The 18,625-nt window shown below is 37.7% G+C and overlaps 1 protein-coding gene and 1 long non-coding RNA gene across 3 annotated transcripts in view; one reads left to right on the plus strand and one right to left on the minus strand.

The window, feature by feature from the left end:
• Dcbld2 (discoidin, CUB and LCCL domain containing 2) overlaps nucleotides 1-175 on the minus strand; it is an 85,053-nt gene extending 84,878 nt beyond the window's left edge. The window contains exon 1 of the mRNA XM_010639657.3: nucleotides 107-175. Coding sequence (XP_010637959.1) covers nucleotides 107-175 — 69 coding nt within the window. The remainder of the gene's footprint in view (nucleotides 1-106) is intronic.
• A 142-nt stretch (nucleotides 176-317) lies between these two features.
• Nucleotides 318-18,272, plus strand: LOC104873109. 2 transcript variants are annotated; one of them, XR_783362.1, is made up of 3 exons: nucleotides 318-545; nucleotides 8,350-8,379; nucleotides 18,085-18,272. It is a non-coding gene; the product is annotated as an uncharacterized LOC104873109 (long non-coding RNA). The 2 variants fall into 2 exon arrangements; XR_783363.1 differs by lacking the exon at nucleotides 18,085-18,272 and adding an exon at nucleotides 9,449-9,554.
• The last annotated feature ends 353 nt before the right edge of the window (nucleotides 18,273-18,625 follow it).

Raw genomic sequence — 18,625 nt, forward strand, 5'->3', positions numbered from 1 at the left:
AAAAAAAAAAAAGCCGTCTGCGCCAAGCTCCTAGCTCGAACCCCGGCTCGCCGCGCTCGCCCGCGGCTGACTAGCTGGCAGCCAGGCCGGCCGCCCGCTCACTCACGCTCTGGCCACGCCTCCTTGGCCAGTTTTGGCCAATCCACCCTCCACTCCGGTCCGTCTCCTTCCTCATTACCCAATCAGCATGCTGCCTGCTCGGTCGACCCGTTAGCTCGCCGGCTCACTCCTACAACCCCACCGCCCCTTACCTGCCTTCTCCAATCACCTTCGGGATACGGCAGCGTGCCACCCACCTCCCCAATCCTAGTCCCGCCCCCAAGCTCCGGCCTCGGGTGGTCCCCGCCCAGTTCAAGCGCCTGTTATTGTTGGGACCCGAGACCAGAGCGAGTCCGCTGAGGCAATCGCTTTCTCGGGTCAGTGACTTCCGGGACTTCCCCCATCCCGTTCTCTCCTTGTTCTTCGAGGCAGGCTTGCTGGTCGCTCCTCCCGCCACCCATCAGGCCATGGAAGGGGTGAAAAACCTGAATCCTGGAAGATTTTAGGTGAGAGCTGAGGACATTTTTTTTTTTTAAATACAAGAGTGTGTTTCTTGTCTTTTTACATTAAAACTACAACCAATTCTTGCAACAAACTCCGAGGCACAAATATGTAGGGTTTTATTTTAAAATATGCATTTCCTGTTTCTTATGCCCTTTACCAAGAGAGTGTAAAAAATATTCATGCCTCTAAGATAATTTAAACCTTACATTTGAACACTTATCCAGCGATGCCACAAAATTGTTGAACACCTGCCATCTATTTGCAAACATTGTGCTGGGAGTCCTAGGAGTTGAAGCGATAACGCAGAAATGTTTCCCGATCCAGAGTGGGAGAGAGACAGCATTACATACAGCATTCAGGTTAGAATGAAGTTAAGTAGGGATTACAGTCAGTAATTTGATGGAGATTGTGAACGGTCGGAATGGAGAAAACAAAACAATCTAAAGAATCCACAGGAGTAGACAATGACTGATTTTATAGAGAAGACTGGTGCCAACAGTGGTCCCTAAGGAGGATGGTATCATTAACAGAGGAAATTAAAGGTGACACATTTGTATGGGAAAGGAAGTTGATTTGAGGCATATAGGTGGTTCTGACTTTTAACAGTGGTTCAGTTCATGAGTTTTTCCTTCTCCAGTGGTTCCAAAGTGGAAACTATACTTCAAATTTTGAATTTTAATTTTTTCCTGGGCTAGTGATACTTGTTGTTTTACCCTTCCTTGATACTTCGTGGGGGTAAGAAGCCACAGCTTCCAGTCAGCTACACATTCATAGAGTAAACAATGATATGTGTCAGTATACTTCATGACTCTGATGTGATGTTTGATAACTTAATTGTTCTAAATATATTTTCACAATATTTTTTATTTACAGTAGTTTATTGGGTGTAACCTATCATAAATTGAGGAGCATCTGTATAAGAAGGTGAAATGCCAGCTCAGCTAATACGGGAAGCTGTGTGACAGACGTTTTGATCAAAAGGCTAGGTTGAGAAACACACTGAAGTACAGATACAGTATTCATGGAAGGGAATGATAGCCTCAAGTGTAAAGAAATTTGGAAGTCATCTTTTTCAATCCCCTCTAGACTTCTCACCCAGTAAGCCTTTCTACCACATTCATTCAGTAAGCATTTATAGATAGTTAAGAAAATTGAGAAGGTTCCAAGTACAAAGATAAGGCCTGTTATCTATTGACTAAAATACTCTAGCTCTACCTCTACTTACTCACAGAGGTTGAGCTGACTTTCGTTCTGTTTCCTTTGTTCCACTCAGACCTTCAGGCACATGTTTCTAAATTACCTGAATTTTTCTTAGAAGGAACAAAGGGATCTAACCAGAAGGAAGGGAGGGGGCCCATCTATTCCACAGAAGGGGAAACCATAACTTTTATCTAAAAGTGAGATTTCCTGGTGTCCTTGAGAACGAAGTGGAGAAGTGAACTGGAATGTCTCCCTGAGGTTTTAGGAAATGAGCCCCTGAAGCAAATGACTCTTTAAGAATAGTTCGAGATAAAAGGCCAGTGCCCAAATGAGCCTTTGATCAAAGTGAGAGAAAAAAAAAGGCAGGCTGGGGTATGTTGCTACACACGTAGGAGACCAAGTTACTGATAGTTCTTGCTCCCCAAAAGAATGCGAAAATTGAATAAAGTATTGGGAAGAACAGAAGAGTGGAAGCAAAAGAGACATGTTAAACTTTAGGTCACACAGATGGAAACTGCATGGTGCATAGAAGTTTTGCCTACTGGTCCAACTTGTGCTTGGAATGAGTGACAAAAGACCAAACCAAACCAATTCAAACAAGGAAAGAGAAGAGATAAAGAGAAAAAAAAAAATCCCAACAAGATTTTATCTTCTGGCTGTCTCACCAGGAAAATGTTATCAGATGGTTGGTCCTAGCAGAATCCTTTCCAGGTTATTGGTATCCTGAATAATTGAACAAGACATGCTGAAAAAGTAGGGAGGATATACTCTTATTGAAGGTGGAAAAGAAGTACACTCTTCAGAGTGAGGAGTGGGCCAGTGAACAGATTCACGACCACCAGGATAGCAGAAAGTGGTCTCTTGAAACTGGAATTTCTGAATTGGTTTCTCCCTCATGTAAATAAGGCATTAGGATCCTTGTCCTATCAAAAACTCATTTGACCTGGAACCAGATTTAAGCGGTGCTATTGAAAGATTTGATTGGCTTTGTGCCAGATGTAAATAAAGACGTGCAAATAGCACTTTTCTGATTGCTTCTATGTACAGTGTTCAGGAGCTGCAGGGTCATCCTGGATCTTGTGTTCTAGGCATATGCATTAGGTCTCCATGACTTTGACAGAGTTCTTCCGAGTTGTTTGACTGGTTTTGCCACAGTAGTAATCTTTTACCTCAGAACTAGCAATTCTCACTCAGGACCCAAAGTGGATACATCATAACAGCCAGAAGCCACAAGAAGCAATCCCAGGTTCCAGCTCCTTCCTACAGTGTCTCAAAAAGAAAATCACTTTAAACCGGTCGTGGTGGCACACACCTGTAATCCCAGCTCTTGGGAGGCTGAGGCAGGAGGATTAGCTGTGAGTTCCAGACCAGCCTGGGTTACATAGTGAGTTCCAGGTCAGTCTCAACTACATAGTGAGACCCTGTCTCAAAAAACAAAAAACAAAAAAGGCACTTTACAGTTTTTCTCAAATGGGAAACCAACAGCAAACCCAAATTGAGCAGTGTCTTCATTGTTCATGAGTTCATTGTCATGGACTAAGACTTGAAGCAATCCTGTTGACTACAGGATTGGTAGATGAATTATTTAACGCTTAGGATGTAGGCTGTGGGGAAGACAGGGCTTCAGTAAAGAACTACATGGGATGCTTAAATATAACATACCAAGAATTAAAACATGTATCATTTTAACATATTTATTCCATATTAAGAGACATTTAATATAAAAACATCCTCAACCTAAGTTCTAATTCACCAAAGCGTTCTCCCCTTGTCTTCTTTCTCTTTCTTCCTTTTTTTCTCATTCTTTTTTTAAAATTCCTTTATTCTTTTAATAGGCAGAGTGGAGGAATACTGGAAAAACATGAAATTGATCTTTAGAGGGAGGTAGTGTGAAAAGAAGAGCCACACCCCGTAATTTCTGCTGTCAGGTGAATCCCAGTTTAGCCAATTGCTAAAGAAATGAGAATGGACGAAAAGCCCCTGGGGGTTGGTGCCTTTGCTTCTGTCCATGCAGAGACATCTGGGTTTTAATGGTATGATATGGTAAAAATCATTTGGCACCATCATTGCTAGTAAATTTCTGTCAAGCATTAATAAAACAGAAGAGGTTCATTTAAAATGGCATTTATACTGGAAACCTCTGGTTGATAGTATGCAGTGAATCACTAGTGGGCTTTATCACTCAGTGTGTATTTTTGGCAGGGTAACAGAAAAAAAGGAATGAAGAGAATTTTATCTTTCTGTGAGATGACAGGGAAAGAAGACTGTGAAAGTTCTGGGGAAATACTTAAACTTCTAAGACCAGAACTCTAAAATCTGGTTACTATTTTCACAGGAGCATTGACTTTGTCCTGTTGAGTGGACAAAAGTCTACAGCCAAGTTTGTTGCTGAATGTCTGAATTCTGCTAAAGAGACTTTCTTCTTTTCTGTGAATAGAAGTGGTTTAGATATATTATTCTCTTTATCTTGCATGCTTCTATCAGTCATTTCAGTTAAAACTTTCAGATTTATATTCACAATTTTTTAACATTTGTAAACTTTTAAAGGTATCAAATACAAGCAAAAGTGTTAGAAACCCAATTTATTATGAGAGTGTTCAATTTCTACTAGTGATACTTAAATCTACTTTTCTCATAAAATTAACATTTATATATGTCAATACTCATTTATTTATTTATTTTTATTTTTGGGGGGGTATTGAGACAGGGCCTCACTATGTAATTGAGACTGACCTGGAACTCACTATGTAGCCCAGGCTGTTCGGATCTCGAACTCACAGTGATCCTCCTGCCTTACCCTCCCGAGTGCTGGGATTACAGGCATGTACCACCACGCCCAGCTTGTCAATAACTCTTTTGATAATAAATCTATTTGCATCTTTATCCACTACAGCCATCTTCCTGTCTTTTTCTCTCTCCATTTCCCATGCCAGTCTCTCACACCCTTGACTTCTCTAGGAACATGAGAAATTTAACCAATTCATTCTTTTGTGAATTTTCATCATCAAAAGATATTTCCTGGGGCTGCGGATTTAGCTCAGTGGTTCTGCCGCCAGCCTTACAAGTGCAAGGACCCAAGTTCAATCCCCTGTACCAAAAAAAAGATGCCTGCAGTCTAGTATTTTGTTTCTGACAGAATGCAAAATTTTTTTAAAAAAAGCATATAAAAACTGCCTTTTAAAACATCAACATCATGCCTAGAAATTAGAGAATTAATAATGCATGAATGGTTAGCATAGCAATAAAATAGGAATGATGAACATACTAGAGTATCTGGATAATATGAATTAGGTATGCAGTAGCTGCATGCTTCCCTCTCTGCTTTATTCTTGTGCTCTTTGCTGTGAGACCTTTGCTGGCAAAACAGATAATTAGATGCACAGAGTTGAAATGCTGTTTGGCTTCTGAAAAGAGTTCTTCATGAGATCATGGAAACAGTGTGAATGAAGCTCACTTATCTAACTGCTGCTTGCTTGAAAGTGCTGTTAAGTATCTAGCAAGGCTCCCAAACTCTAAGCCTCAGTTTCTTCATCCATAACAGAAAATGGTTGGATATTATTACAAGTTTAATTATTCTCCCAAACTTTTACTATCTGGTAGTCTTTTTCATCTCAGATAAATTCTAAGTTCTTAATTTCTAAATTGCTATCTAATGTTAGAAGGAAAGGAAAGCTGGTAACTGTAGAATTGGTCTTGAAATAATTGTCTTTACTGGCCAGAAATGTACCTTAAGGGATGTTTAGTTTGGAAAATGACCTTCACGTAACTCCATAGGAGCAGTGCTTTTATGAACAGTTCTGTGAAGGAACAAAGCCTTGGAGTGGGAGAGGGTAACATTATGTAGGAGATGAGAGAGGTCAGAGATAAAGCTGGTCAGCATTGTGGCAGGAAGCTGAAGGTGCAGAGAGATGGGAAATAGAATTTCCTAGTGGTACTTGCAAAATTGCCCTTAAAACTAGATATAGTTAATAGGTAATTTTAAGGTATTTCCTGTATATGCTGTTTTATATTTTTTTAGTACTGGAGATTGAACCCAGAGTCTTTGTACCAAACAACCTTCCTAGCCTGCCCCTGCATTTTTTTTGAGACAGGATCTCACAAAGTCCCTAAGTTGCCAAAGCTGGGCTCAAACTTTTGATACTTCTGCCTCATTCTCCAGAGTCCTGGAATTCCAGGCATTCGTGACCATACCCATTTATACAGTAATCTTTGTCTTACCTTCCTCCCAAATGTTCCATTACATTTACTACAATCACAGGCCTTAATTAAATGAAACTGGGCAGCAGAGAGGTGATAAAGTCAGACTGCTGTCCAGTTTATTGGAAAAAAAGGAGGATCACATCTCAATTCTTTTTAAGTCCCCTTCTTTTCCCTACCTCCTTTCCATCCCTTGGTCACCTTCCCATTTGCAAAAGATCTATGTCCCTGTTTCCTATTATCTGTCTTTTATTTATTTGTAATTTGGGTTTCTCATGTAAGAGAAACCATATGATATCTCACGTGTGTGTGTGTGTGTGTGTGTGTGTGTGTGTGTGTGTCTGATTTATTTCATTTAACATTATGGTCTCAAGGTACATCCATTTTCCTACAAATGACTCAGATTTATCCTTTATAGTACAAGAGAACTCCATTGTGCATAAATATCACTCCCCACTATCTTGATAAGAAACTAGGTTTCCACCCCTATCTAGGTCAAAGTATTTGAATAGGTGATCACCGCCATCTAGAGTATTTGTATTCACTGAGACATTTCTTCTTTTTTTGGTATCAGGGATCATCCTCAAACAAGGCAGGTAGTGGAACCACTGAGCTAAAATCCCTGGCCCCATCTAGAGTATTTGTAATACAGGCAACTGAAATCTATTTCACTAGGATAAACAAATAATATCCTTTTTTATTTTCTACGAACCAAGAGAATAGGAACAGAATTTGAGATTTTTTTAAACCAACAGATTATTTCTTTCTACTGTTCCTTTCAAATCCTATCAGTTTAATAAATCAGCAAAACAGGAACATTTAATAGCAAAGCTTTAGAAATTTAGTTTTTAGAAGGAAACTTGAAGTATTTAAAACAACAAAGTACTTCATCTCCTTTGTATCACATTCACGATAAACTAATTTTAGCCTGCCTAGCACAGTAAGATATAAATGAGATAATGATATATTATGCATTTTCATTTAGGCATGTCTTTTTACTTTTGGCATTGTATTAACTATGTTTTGTGAAATGACAGATTGTGGATTAAAAGGAAATGATACATTATTCAGATTAACCTGGCTTTCCATGAACTTTTTCATTAATAATCAGGTTTTAATAATGATGTAAGTGTCACATATGACTGAAATAGTCATTCTGCCTATTGTTAACATACTGCGTAAAAATGAATATATGAAAGCTTGATTGCAGACAGAGGTAACTCTTAAGGAAAGAAGCAAAGGAGATAAAATTTCCCTGAACTAGCTGATTCCCCCACCCCTGTTGGTTTTTGTTCTTTTATCTGTTTGTTTTTTAATTAAAGGACTGGTCTTGCCTAGTACACATAGAATTTTGAATAAATAGAACTGTTTTCATACTACATATCTCCACATAACTGCTATTAATGGTGCTCCCTTGTGATTAACGTGTAGTTTCCATTTGTTGATATGTAGTATAGAAATATAACTAGTATATTTGATACAAATGGTTTATACTACTGACTTGATATACTACTGATAATGGAGGGTAAAGCATGCCTTTTGTAAAAGTCATAAATTCTTGAGTCATAAAAAGTCATATAGTAGCAAATATTTTTAAATATCCTATGTATTTGGGACTCAGTTGAAAGGCACCCTCTTTTAGTGACAAAATCTGTTTACCTGTTCGATTTGAAATAGTAAGCATATTTTTCCAAAAATAAATTACAAAATATAGGAAATTCAGGACTCACTTCAGCCTTTTTTTTTAAATTTGACATTACTCTTACATTGATAAGTAACTAATATTAAAGCTTTTCATTATCATAACACAAAATATTCATCCATAAATATATCCACTGTAGGTAATATCCTCACCAGATAGCCACACTGCATCACTCTTCAGATTTTACTTTATAAAAGTGACAACACTATAATTAAACTGAAATTCTCTCCAAATGAACAAAATGAACCAACTCATATAGCCACTCATGATGATTATGGCAGCCATCAATTTAGAGAAGAAATTATACATGGCCCAGAATCAAATTTTTTTTAAAATTGAGTTTCTTGGTACATTTTAGGTATACAGTACAGTTACATTCATTATTGGGATCTTGTACCTCTACGTGACAGGTCTTGGTTCTCATTTTTTTCCCCTTGTCCCTGCCCTCCCTTCACCCCCTGCTCCCCTCCCCATTTACAAACACTTTAATTCCATCTTTCCATTATCTCACACTTTTTTCTTTTCCCTTATTACCTTTCCCCTACCCATCCCACCTTCCCTACACCTTTAGCCCCTTTCTTCCCATTTTACAATGTCAGTTATCTCATTAGGATCTTATGTACTATTACAGTTTATTCACACCAGAGAAACTTCAGTATTTACACATGTGTGACTTAATTATTGATACTATCTTTATTTCCTAATAGGAAATAAAGTGAAACAAGCCATGTTTGAAGGTAAGCAAAAATAAACTCAAATCCCATCTATAATCATATCTTCTCTTCTGAAAATTGTTTCCCAACTTGCATGTCTATATGTTCTGTATGTAGAAAATTTGATTTACCCAGGATGATTTTTCCGGATCCTGGAATTATTTTCATAATTAGAGGTGTCATTTTATTCTATTACATGAAATATTGCACATCTCTATTTTCCCAGCCCAAATAATATGAGATAGGTAATATTCATAGAAGGTAGAGGGACTAAATGTTTAGATGCCTTACTTTAAAAATTGTCTTCATTGACTTGATGTAGTTAATAAAAAACATAAGAAAACCAAGCTGAGTATGGTGGCACATGCCTGTAGTCCCAGAACTCTGGAAGACTGAGATAGGAAGATTTCCAAATCAATGCCAGCTCGAGCAACTTAGTGACAGTGAGATCCTGTCCCAAGAGAAAAATGAAAAAAGGGAAATAAAGTGTTTGTAAATGGGGAGGGGAGGAGGGTGTGAAGGGAGGGCAGGGACAAGGGGAAAAAATGAGAACCAAGACCACCTGTCATGTAAGGGTGCAAGATCCCAAAAATGAATGTAACTGTACTGTATACCTACAATGTACCTATAAACTCAATAAAAGAAAAAAAAATAAAAATTTCAAGAAGGATTAGGGATGTATCTCAGTATGAAAGTCTTGGGTTCAATTCCCAGCATAAAGAAAGAGAAAAATTTAACAGGAGCTACTCTACTGATAGATAGGAAGTACCAATAGAATCACCTGGGGCTTTCCAAGTTTTGAGAACTCCTAATGGAAACCTGTGGCCTCTTTGAGTAGTGGTGGGAAAAATGTGGAGAATAATTCAGGTAATAGCTTTCATTATTCAACCAGAATGTGTGAGTTCAGTAGAGTGTTATCAGATTTACATTTTAAAATGCTGTGTGTTGCTTTTGCCAACAAAGCTTTTGTCAATCCTTGATTATATATCTTCTCTATGCCTTCTCCTTTGCTGTAAGTCTTAATGAAACACTTTGATCCATTAGTGGAAAATAGTTGATCTAGTGCCCTCTCTGTCACAACGTTGATTCACAGCCACAAGGAGCAGTGGGCAGCAAGCCAAGCTACTGATAGACCTGGCAACGGGTCAAACGTGGTGCTTGCTTAATTGGCTCTTCTGTCTTGAGCAAGCAGCTCGCCTGTCATAGTGAGTACAACTTTTTCATTGTAGGAATTAGCTGCACACAGTTTTCTGTCATCAAGATTTTTCAGGAAGCTGTGATAAGGCAAGGTCCATTCTTGTAGCAAATCATATACTCAAATACTGGGTCTTTTCCCAGGATCAGCAGCAACCCCAGCCAGTGGAGGAAAGGAAGGAGATTCACACTCAGTGTTAGGCATTTTATACATGTATTATTGATTCTCTTGAGCTTTCAGTGAGGTAAGTAGATTTCAAAGACACAGACACGCTGGTTTACTGATTAGGTTAGGACACAGCTGGATTGAGACTCCAGTCCTCTCTAGTGAGAGTACTTATGTTTTTTCCCCCTTGAATACACTGTTTGCATATTATTGGGGAACTTTGCTAGTGTCACTCAGTGATCAAGATTCTTTCTAAAGCCTCCTAGTTGGCAGCAATCAAAATACGTAATTAAAGTGCATGTTTTTGGTTACAAAAGTATTATTTGGTACAAATGGCAATTTTGAAAACTGTGTTAGTAAATGCCCAATTTTATATTCTGCATTTTCTGAAAATTCAAGTCTTGAATTGTTGAAGACTGTGCAAGCCCAGTCCTGGAGTTGTATGGAGCTGAATTACATGTTTAGAGAATGTACTATCATTATTCCCTTTTATCTGATGTAGTCCTGAAAAGACTTGAAGAATCAGAGATATTAATTTCTACTTTAATAAGGTGGATTCATATAAATGTTTATTACTTTTCTAAAAATGATGTTAAAGTGACATTAGAAGAATTAAAAAGGTAAGTGAATTAATAGAACACGTGTAAATATACTGATGTAAGAAACTGAAAGTGTAAGTAAGGATCAAAATGAATAATAATGTGAAATAGGAAGAAAAGGTCCAAAGGGAAAGTGGGAGAGGTAGGGGAAAGGAAAGAAGGGAAAGGAATAAATATGAGAAAAGGAAAAAAATGGAAACAAAGTCTTTGTAAATATGGAGGGGTGGAGGGGTTGAAGGGAGGGCAGGGGAATGGGGGAAAATTTATATATATGTAAAAGTGCAGAGTCCCAATAATGAATGTCAGCATATTATATACCTAAAATGTACCGATAAAGTTAATGAATAAAAAAAAATACTTTCGATGAAGTGTTAAGGAAAATAAACAGAAGGGAAAGGGCCACAGTTTTACATATTGAGGGAATATTAGGCAGAAAGGCTGGAATTTAAGAATCTACCCTGTTCTCACAATTCCATACCACAGCATATAGTTAAAAAAAAATTAATTGGTCATTCTGAAATTTTACTGAGATTCTGGAACATTCTGCCATGCCAGTACTATCCTGTCCATGCTGCTTAAATTTTGCCTTGAGACTTCTGGGGGTTTGAAATATGCTAGTTCTGATCAATGGATAGTTTTGTCCTATAGTACAGAAGTCCCAAGACCTACAGTCCCAAAACCCTGTTTGCAATTTAATAATCAGCTTCATAGTGAGTGTGTGTTAAATAAGCACCTAATTAGTCAGAAGTAGCAAGCTAATTTCTGCTGAGCCTGTTGGACAACATTAAAACATGAGCTTTTCTGGTGAAACATAGAGTTGCATGACAAAATGAACTGGGTTCTGATGGTATTTCTTCTGAACTACCACTAATAGGTGTTAGATTCACCCTCAACTACTATTACCCTAAAAGGGACAATTACTCTATCCAAAGTTGTGGTGTTTGTGTACTTTATCCTAACTCTTTTTGTTCCCATATTTTCAGCATAGTTTGCTACATCCAATTGCATGAAGTCCGCCTACACTCCACAGTGTGAGTGAATGCACACATAGACTATAGTTACTGGAAATTGTACATACAGCTTTACACTGCTGAATTCTCTTACTATATTTAAAGATTTTAGAGAGTCTGCTCTAGGAGCTTAATTTTTTTTTTTTTTTGTATCAGAGATTGAACTTGGGTCCTTGCACTTGTGAGGCAGGCAGCAGAACCACTGAACTAAATCCCCGGCCCTAGGAGCTTAAATTTTTTAAAAGTAATCTGTAGGACCATTCTTTTAAAATCAGAGGAATCTATGACACAGGTTGATCTTAACTGTGAATGTTATCCAACATGCATGTTTAAAATTACTGAATTGCTTGCTGCTAGAGAGCAGGCCTTTTTAAGCATTAATTTTAGTGTTTTTTTTTCCAGTAGCCAAAACTAGAGTTGTTTATGGTAGCAAAAGTTTTACATTAAAGATTGGATGAATGACCAGGTATGGATAAAAGAATCATGATCCTTTTAGACTCAGAAAGATTCTATTCTTGGTTAGATTTCAGGTACCAAACTGTATTTCCAGGTTTTGCCCCTAGCTTCTGTGCTAAGTCCCTTGTTTTTCATTTCCTCCCTAAGATGTAAATATGGGTTGTATGCCCAGGAGATGTCTTACCCACTACTCTAGGTTGAAGCATCTTATATAGGCATAGTGTAGTGTAGTTATTTTTCTTTTCCTAATTTTAATGTATCCTGCCATTTTCATTGATTAGGTGTGTAGGTACTGGAGTTGGATCCTCTGGGTTCACATCCAGTCTCTGATTTCTTGTCAAAAAAATAGCTAATAATAGGTTCTTGTCAGAATCATTGAGACTTAGAGACACATAAAAGCTTTAGTGTAGGGCCTTATAGAGAGTCACTCCTCAATGAATGGTAGTTATAGATATAATTTTAGCTACCATTTAATTCTATCTAGCAAAAGTCAGTTTCTATCATGACATATAGACATGCTCAGCGATACGTTATACAACTGTGTCTTATAACAGAAATCCAATCCTTTCTATACCAGTCTGTGTCCTCTTACGAAGGTGAGTGGCAGGTGAGCAAGCAGAGCCTCATCTGTACTCACAGCTGCTCACCATCACTTGCATTATTGGCTGAGCTCTGCCTCCTATCAGACTACCTTGGTGGTAGATTCTCATAAAAGTATGAACACTACTGTGAGCTGCTTGGGTGAGGGACCTAAGTTGTGCACTTATGAGATCTGAAGCATTGATGCTGCTGCTGAGGAGCAACTGCAAATATAGTTAACATCAGCGGACAGACTTGACTGCCAGAGATCATAATAAATCAATTGCTTGCAGACTCATATGAAAACGCTTCTGTGAGTGTGGCAAGCGTGACAAGCTGCATCTGGTGGAAGGTTTCATAATGGCAAGTGAGTTGAGGTCCTTCAGTTGTACAACTGCCCCTGGTGGCAGGTTTTATGTCAGCTTCTGTGACTTATTTTAATCTGTGCCTGGCCCATCCATTATTTTATTTACCACTTTTGTCTGTAACTCTTTTCTGCACTATAGACTTGTCTTACAGCTTTGGTAAGCTCATATGCTAGCTAAAATGAATAAAAAAGGAAACATCACTGGAGAGCTTCTTTGAAAAAGGTGAAGGACTCAATGATAAAACAGCAGAAGACCCTAACAAAAGCAAAGCTATATTTAAAAGAAAATACTGTACCAAGAGTCCTACTTTCTCAAGACTTCTTTTTTTTTTTTTTTTTTGGTACCGGGGATCAAACTCGGATCCTTGTGCTTTCAAGGCAGGCAGTAGAACCACTGAGCTAAATTCCTGGCCCAAGAAATCCTACTTTCATTGCAACAAGTGAATGACATTCTCCAAGCCCACTTTGTATTATATGTGGTGACTGGCTCTTTAATGAAGCCACAAAACCTTCAAAATTGCTTTGCCTGATTCTGTATTATGGAAAGTTGTATAATTTAATTATATATTGCACTATAGTAATAGTAAATAATAATAATAAATGTAATAATAATTACACAATAAATGTAATATGCTCGAATTATCTGAAACCCCTTCCCCATCTGTGGAAAAGCTGTCTTCTGTGAAACCAGTCCCTAGTGGTAAAAAGTTTAAGGTCTGATGTCTTACTTCATTACTTAGTCCTAGGGAGGAGTCACTCAGTGTTTTCAATAGCATTTAATGAATTGATAACACCACACATTAATGTGTAACTCAGAAACTTTCTCTTCTCCAGTTTTAAGCTTCTCCACCACATTTTGTTATTGTGACATTAATGAAAAATATGCCGTTCGCTACTACTTACCCATCTAATATGTCTTTTGACTGAATAGAATTCTAATTTTATTTCAGATGGAAAAGTACCCTATTAAATATACACATACGTGCACAGTCTTTTACTGCTAAAGATGGCCAAGTAACCTAGTTCTGGCAGGTGCAATATAAAAATCCATCAAGAAAGTTTCCAGGAAAGTTTTTAAAAAAGAGTTAGACTTGCATCGCATTGGCCTTTGCTCTTCCTTTTTATTTCTACTGAGACATGGTTGTGATATTCTTGAGGTACAAGAGGCATTTTGGAACAGATAGATGGACTTAATAAGGCTGACAAGAGTAGAAAAATGAAAGTAGCCTGGATAATGTTGACATCCTAGATCTGCCACATAATAACTTCTTATAAATACATTCATGTTATGGGAGAAAGGCAAAAACAAAAAACAAGCCCTGCTTGGTTAAGTATACATAGTCAGGTTTCTGTTACTTGTAAACAAATGCAAAAGGTAGAAACAAGGTACAGTATGCTCTTAAGAGTTACTCAGCTCCTGACAACTGTCAAAATATAATTTAGATCATTTTGATACCACATTTACATTTTAATCCAACCACCTCTGACCCTTTTGTCAGAAAAAAACATTTTGTTTCTCCATTTAGTTCTAGCAACAAAGGCAGAAACTTAAAGACATTGCATTTGGGGGCTAAATGTGAATTGCTTATTTGTATATACCAATACTAGGTGTAAGAGAGATTGGAATATTCGGGTGCATCTGTTTTTCCCATGATGATTTGAAAGATGTCTATTTTAATGATATCAAGATTATAATAAGTGCAATCTCCTTGACTATCCTTGGCCACTGTATAATGTGTGAATGTCTAATTAGATTCCTTGTCAAGCAAAAGAGCATTATACAAAGAAATAATATAGCCTGTGATAAGAGCATCTACTTTGTGAATTGTTCCATAGTACAGAAGAGTTCCTCAGTAATTCTTTGTTCATCACTTTATCTATTTTATTCTAAAAATACAGTTTATCCCATACTTTGTTCTTTGATGGTAGAATGGAGAAATTATTCTTCTTCAAGGTTACCAAGTAATTAATATCATGGAATAGTTTGCACATAACTACCCATAACCATTGTGAACATATTATCTTAATGGTTGAACAGACTGTAAGGGTTTCAGAAAAGAAATTTAATCAATGAAAAATGTGTATATCAAAAATTTGGCCAGGCGGGCATGGTGGCACACGCTTGTAATCCCAGTACTCGGGAGGCTGAGGCAGGAGGATCGCTGTGAGTTTGAAACCAGTCTGGGCTACATAGTGAGTTCCAGGTCAGTTGCAACTACATAGTGAGACCCTGTCTCAAAAAAAAAAAACAAAACAAAACAAAAAAATTGGCCAGTACAGTTACTCAGAAGCTGAAACAGTGCTACTCTTAACTGCCACATGAGCTGTACAGACTGTACACTGTTTAGCTCTGAAGAATGGAATTCGTATCATAGTCAGTGGAATGGTAGTCTTGCTGCCGAGTGCTACAAAATCTCTGTAGCCATAAAGGCAGCACCGGCCATTGTTTTGGGTAGCTGAGTAGTCACCTTGCCAAATTTCCCTGTATGTGCCTTCTTACTTTTCTTTGTCTTTTACATTTCCTGGAGAGTGGCAAGGGGTTTCACCGGCAGCTCTGTTATCTTGGGTTGTTTTGGGCTGTGTCCTTGAGTCTCTAGAGTATCCTCAGGCATGCAAGTTTAGAATTTAGTCAGTAAGTTTTCTAAGTTACCATTTTTTTCTTTGGATATTCAGGACTTCATCTACCTATATCTTTTGGCTTCAAAGAGAATAATATTTTGTTTTTTCATCTTTGTATTAGGGTGACAATAATATATTATCCCCCAGGGATACTTTATATAGTAAATTAATATATGTGTTTTATGTAATACTTTATGCATTATCTTAATATAAAGCACAAAGAATAAACATGATTACCTAAGAAGAATTATTGCTAATAACACTGGTACAAACTTGTGGCTGTCCTGGATCCCTTGGTATCTGGCCTTCTATCCTTTCTCTCTCCCAACTGACAGACAGTAGATTTACATCTTCAAGGGCAGATGCTATGTTTTTGGACTATTTCCACTCAACAAATGAACAGCTATTATCCTGCTGCCCCAAGGGCATCTGCACTATGTTGCACTTCTGCTGGGACTTTCCAGAGTTCCCCATTTTGCAGCACCTAAACTGGTAACCTCTCATATAATTGGGGGGTCCTAGAACCTCGCATTGGGGATAAAGTCAGTATCTGCTCTGATAAAGGCCTATGCCATATGAGTCATTAAATACTTTTCATATTACCCTCACTCTTTCCCTGTCTATCTTCAAGGTCCTCTTTCCTCTATAATTTTACCATCTTTCTAACAGTCCAGTGCTAGGACAGTGAAGATACCCAAACTTTAATTTGCTATTTCATCTCTACATATACTGTGCCATATTCACATTTTTAGATGTGATTTATACACATGCCATAAATACTTAGTTTTCCAACTCAAGGAGTAAGAATGCGTTTGAATTTGTTATCAGCATTACAGAACAACAGTGTGATTAGTTACTTTAAGCAGGCAGCTTTGAAAGGAGAGGTCTCTGTCTCTTCACAGTCAGAGCATTGTAGCAAGATCATTTCTGTCTGTGATTCCACTTCCCTGCCTGGAATGTGGAGAAGAGGACTGGATATGTGAATAAGACGAGGAAAACCAAAGAAGAGTTTCAGAGAGAGTTAGCATCAATGAAAAGGTAGAAAGCCACTCTTGTCTTTTGCTAAAAATGCAATATCAAATATTTCCTATTAGGTCAAATTAAGATATTACCAGGAGCAATAGAAAAAAAAAACTTTTTTATTGATGAAAACAAATAATCTTTTTTTTAGTAGCATCAAATACAAAGCTAGGACAAACTCTTCGTATACAGCAATAATTTTAAGGGTAGGCTCTAGAATAAGAACCAATATTTTTATGCCTTTATATAAATTTAAGATCTAAAATCCTATAAGATAATTTAAGATAATTAAAAAGGACTTTTTTTGGGAAATTGATTTCCTTTTTGTCATACATACAACTATAAGAGGGACACAGAGAGTCTACGGATGTACTGGAGATATAAAAAAAAAGTGTTTGAGCTGGGCATGGTGGCACAGAATCCCAGCACTTGGGAGGCTAAAGCAGAAGGATTGCTCTGAGTTTGAGGCCATCCTGAGCTACACAGTGAGTTCAAGCCCAGCCTGAACTAATAGTGAGATCCTGTCTCAAACAAAACAAAACAAACACATGTTCTAGAGCACTGGTGTTTAACCTATGGCCTGTATGCTGCAGCCAGCTATTTGTTAATCACTGTAAGGTTGAAAACATTCACCATCACTGTTCTAGAATAAGGCAGATCTGGATTCAAATCCCAGTTTTACCCATTGCTAACTAACCTTTCTACACAGGAACTTCCTCATATTAGAACAAAACAAATACTACTTTGCTTCTGAAGTTGCTGCTGACATTTAACAATTTAAAACAGGCAAAATGCTTACTGGCATGCTACTCCATAGCAAGTGTTTAATAAATTTGTACTTTCTAATTTGGGATATTTTAATGCAGAGTGAAAAAAAACTAAAAAGCCTAAATAAAGAGAAAGGAAGGATGAGTGTAGCCTGAAAGCTGGAAAAGTTTGCACACATGGGCATCTATGAAAGAAGATGTGTGTGTGAAGAGCTGGCCGAAGAGGATACAATGAGGAAAAGAGAAAGAAGAATCAGGCTGGGACTCCCAGAGGAACTATCAGTGGTCAGCAGCTTCACATACTAGTTTAAGGCCAGTTTAAGTAACCTGGCATATTCATGAATCCTTTACTTCTCAGAAAATAAAAATGATGTTTGTGGCAATTTCTTAATCTTATTTCTGAGATTTCTTAATTTCTGGAGAAGGGAAAAGGAATACAGTTAGAATGATTGCACTCCAGTGGGTTGACCTATAACCTGTTAGATTTATAGACTTGAGGTCCATAGACTCTTGGGGGAGTGATAAGAATGCTCTAGAAGGTACTTTGAATGCCTTAAAACTGCAAAATTTGTTGTATATTTGTATTTTCTGGTAGCAGACTCCATTGGTTTGTTCAAATTTAACAAGAATGTCTAGGAACCCGCCAGGCATGGTGGCACACGCCTGTAATCCCAGCACTTGGGAGGCTGAGGCAGGAGGATCACTGTGAGTTCCAGACCAGCCTGGGCTACTAGTGAGTTCCAGGTCAGTCTCAACTATACAGTGAGACCCTGTTTCAAAAAAAAGGAGCCTGTGTTATACTGTTGTTAAATGCATTAAATGCATTTGATATAACCTCATCCTTAGCATTGTTTGGGGGTATATACTTGATATAGGGATAACTTCATGATCTTCTGCAGTAATTGGTTCAAAATTAGACTAGAAAAATAAACCTGTTGTACTCATCACCCAGCTTACCCCTTAGGAGAAAAGCTGCCCTTCCTCTAAATACATGTGTGAGGAAGCATGTGACCTAGCCTGGAAAGCAGCCTATAACCTTGAGAAGAGGAATCTGACACTGTGAATGGAAATGGAAAGAGATGGAAAGAACTGACATTCTCATAACATTATTGAGCTTCTGTTTTAACGATGTCGTGAAGCCTGGCCTATCTTATTCGTGAGCTAATAAATGTTCTTATTATTTAAACAAATTTCAATATTTTTCTATTATTTGTAGCCAAGAATAACTAAATGGCCCCCAAAGTTTGAGAAGCAGTAGTTTATAATATATTGAAAATAAGGAGGGCCGGGGATTTAGCTCAGTGGTTCCATCACCTGTTTTGCAAGCACAAGGTCCTGAGTTCAATGCCTAGTACCCCCCAACACCCTGAAAGACAGTAAGGAATCATAGGGAGCACTTACACAAACTGTCTAATGTTTTAAAGCCACTTCAGTACAAAATAACATATTTGTGTGTTTTTCCTCATCTGCAGTAGTTAAATAATTTATGCTGT

Source organism: Fukomys damarensis, unplaced genomic scaffold (assembly GCF_012274545.1).
Source record: "Fukomys damarensis isolate Sample0158 unplaced genomic scaffold, DMR_v1.0_HiC HiC_scaffold_24, whole genome shotgun sequence".
NCBI lineage: Eukaryota > Metazoa > Chordata > Mammalia > Rodentia > Bathyergidae > Fukomys > Fukomys damarensis.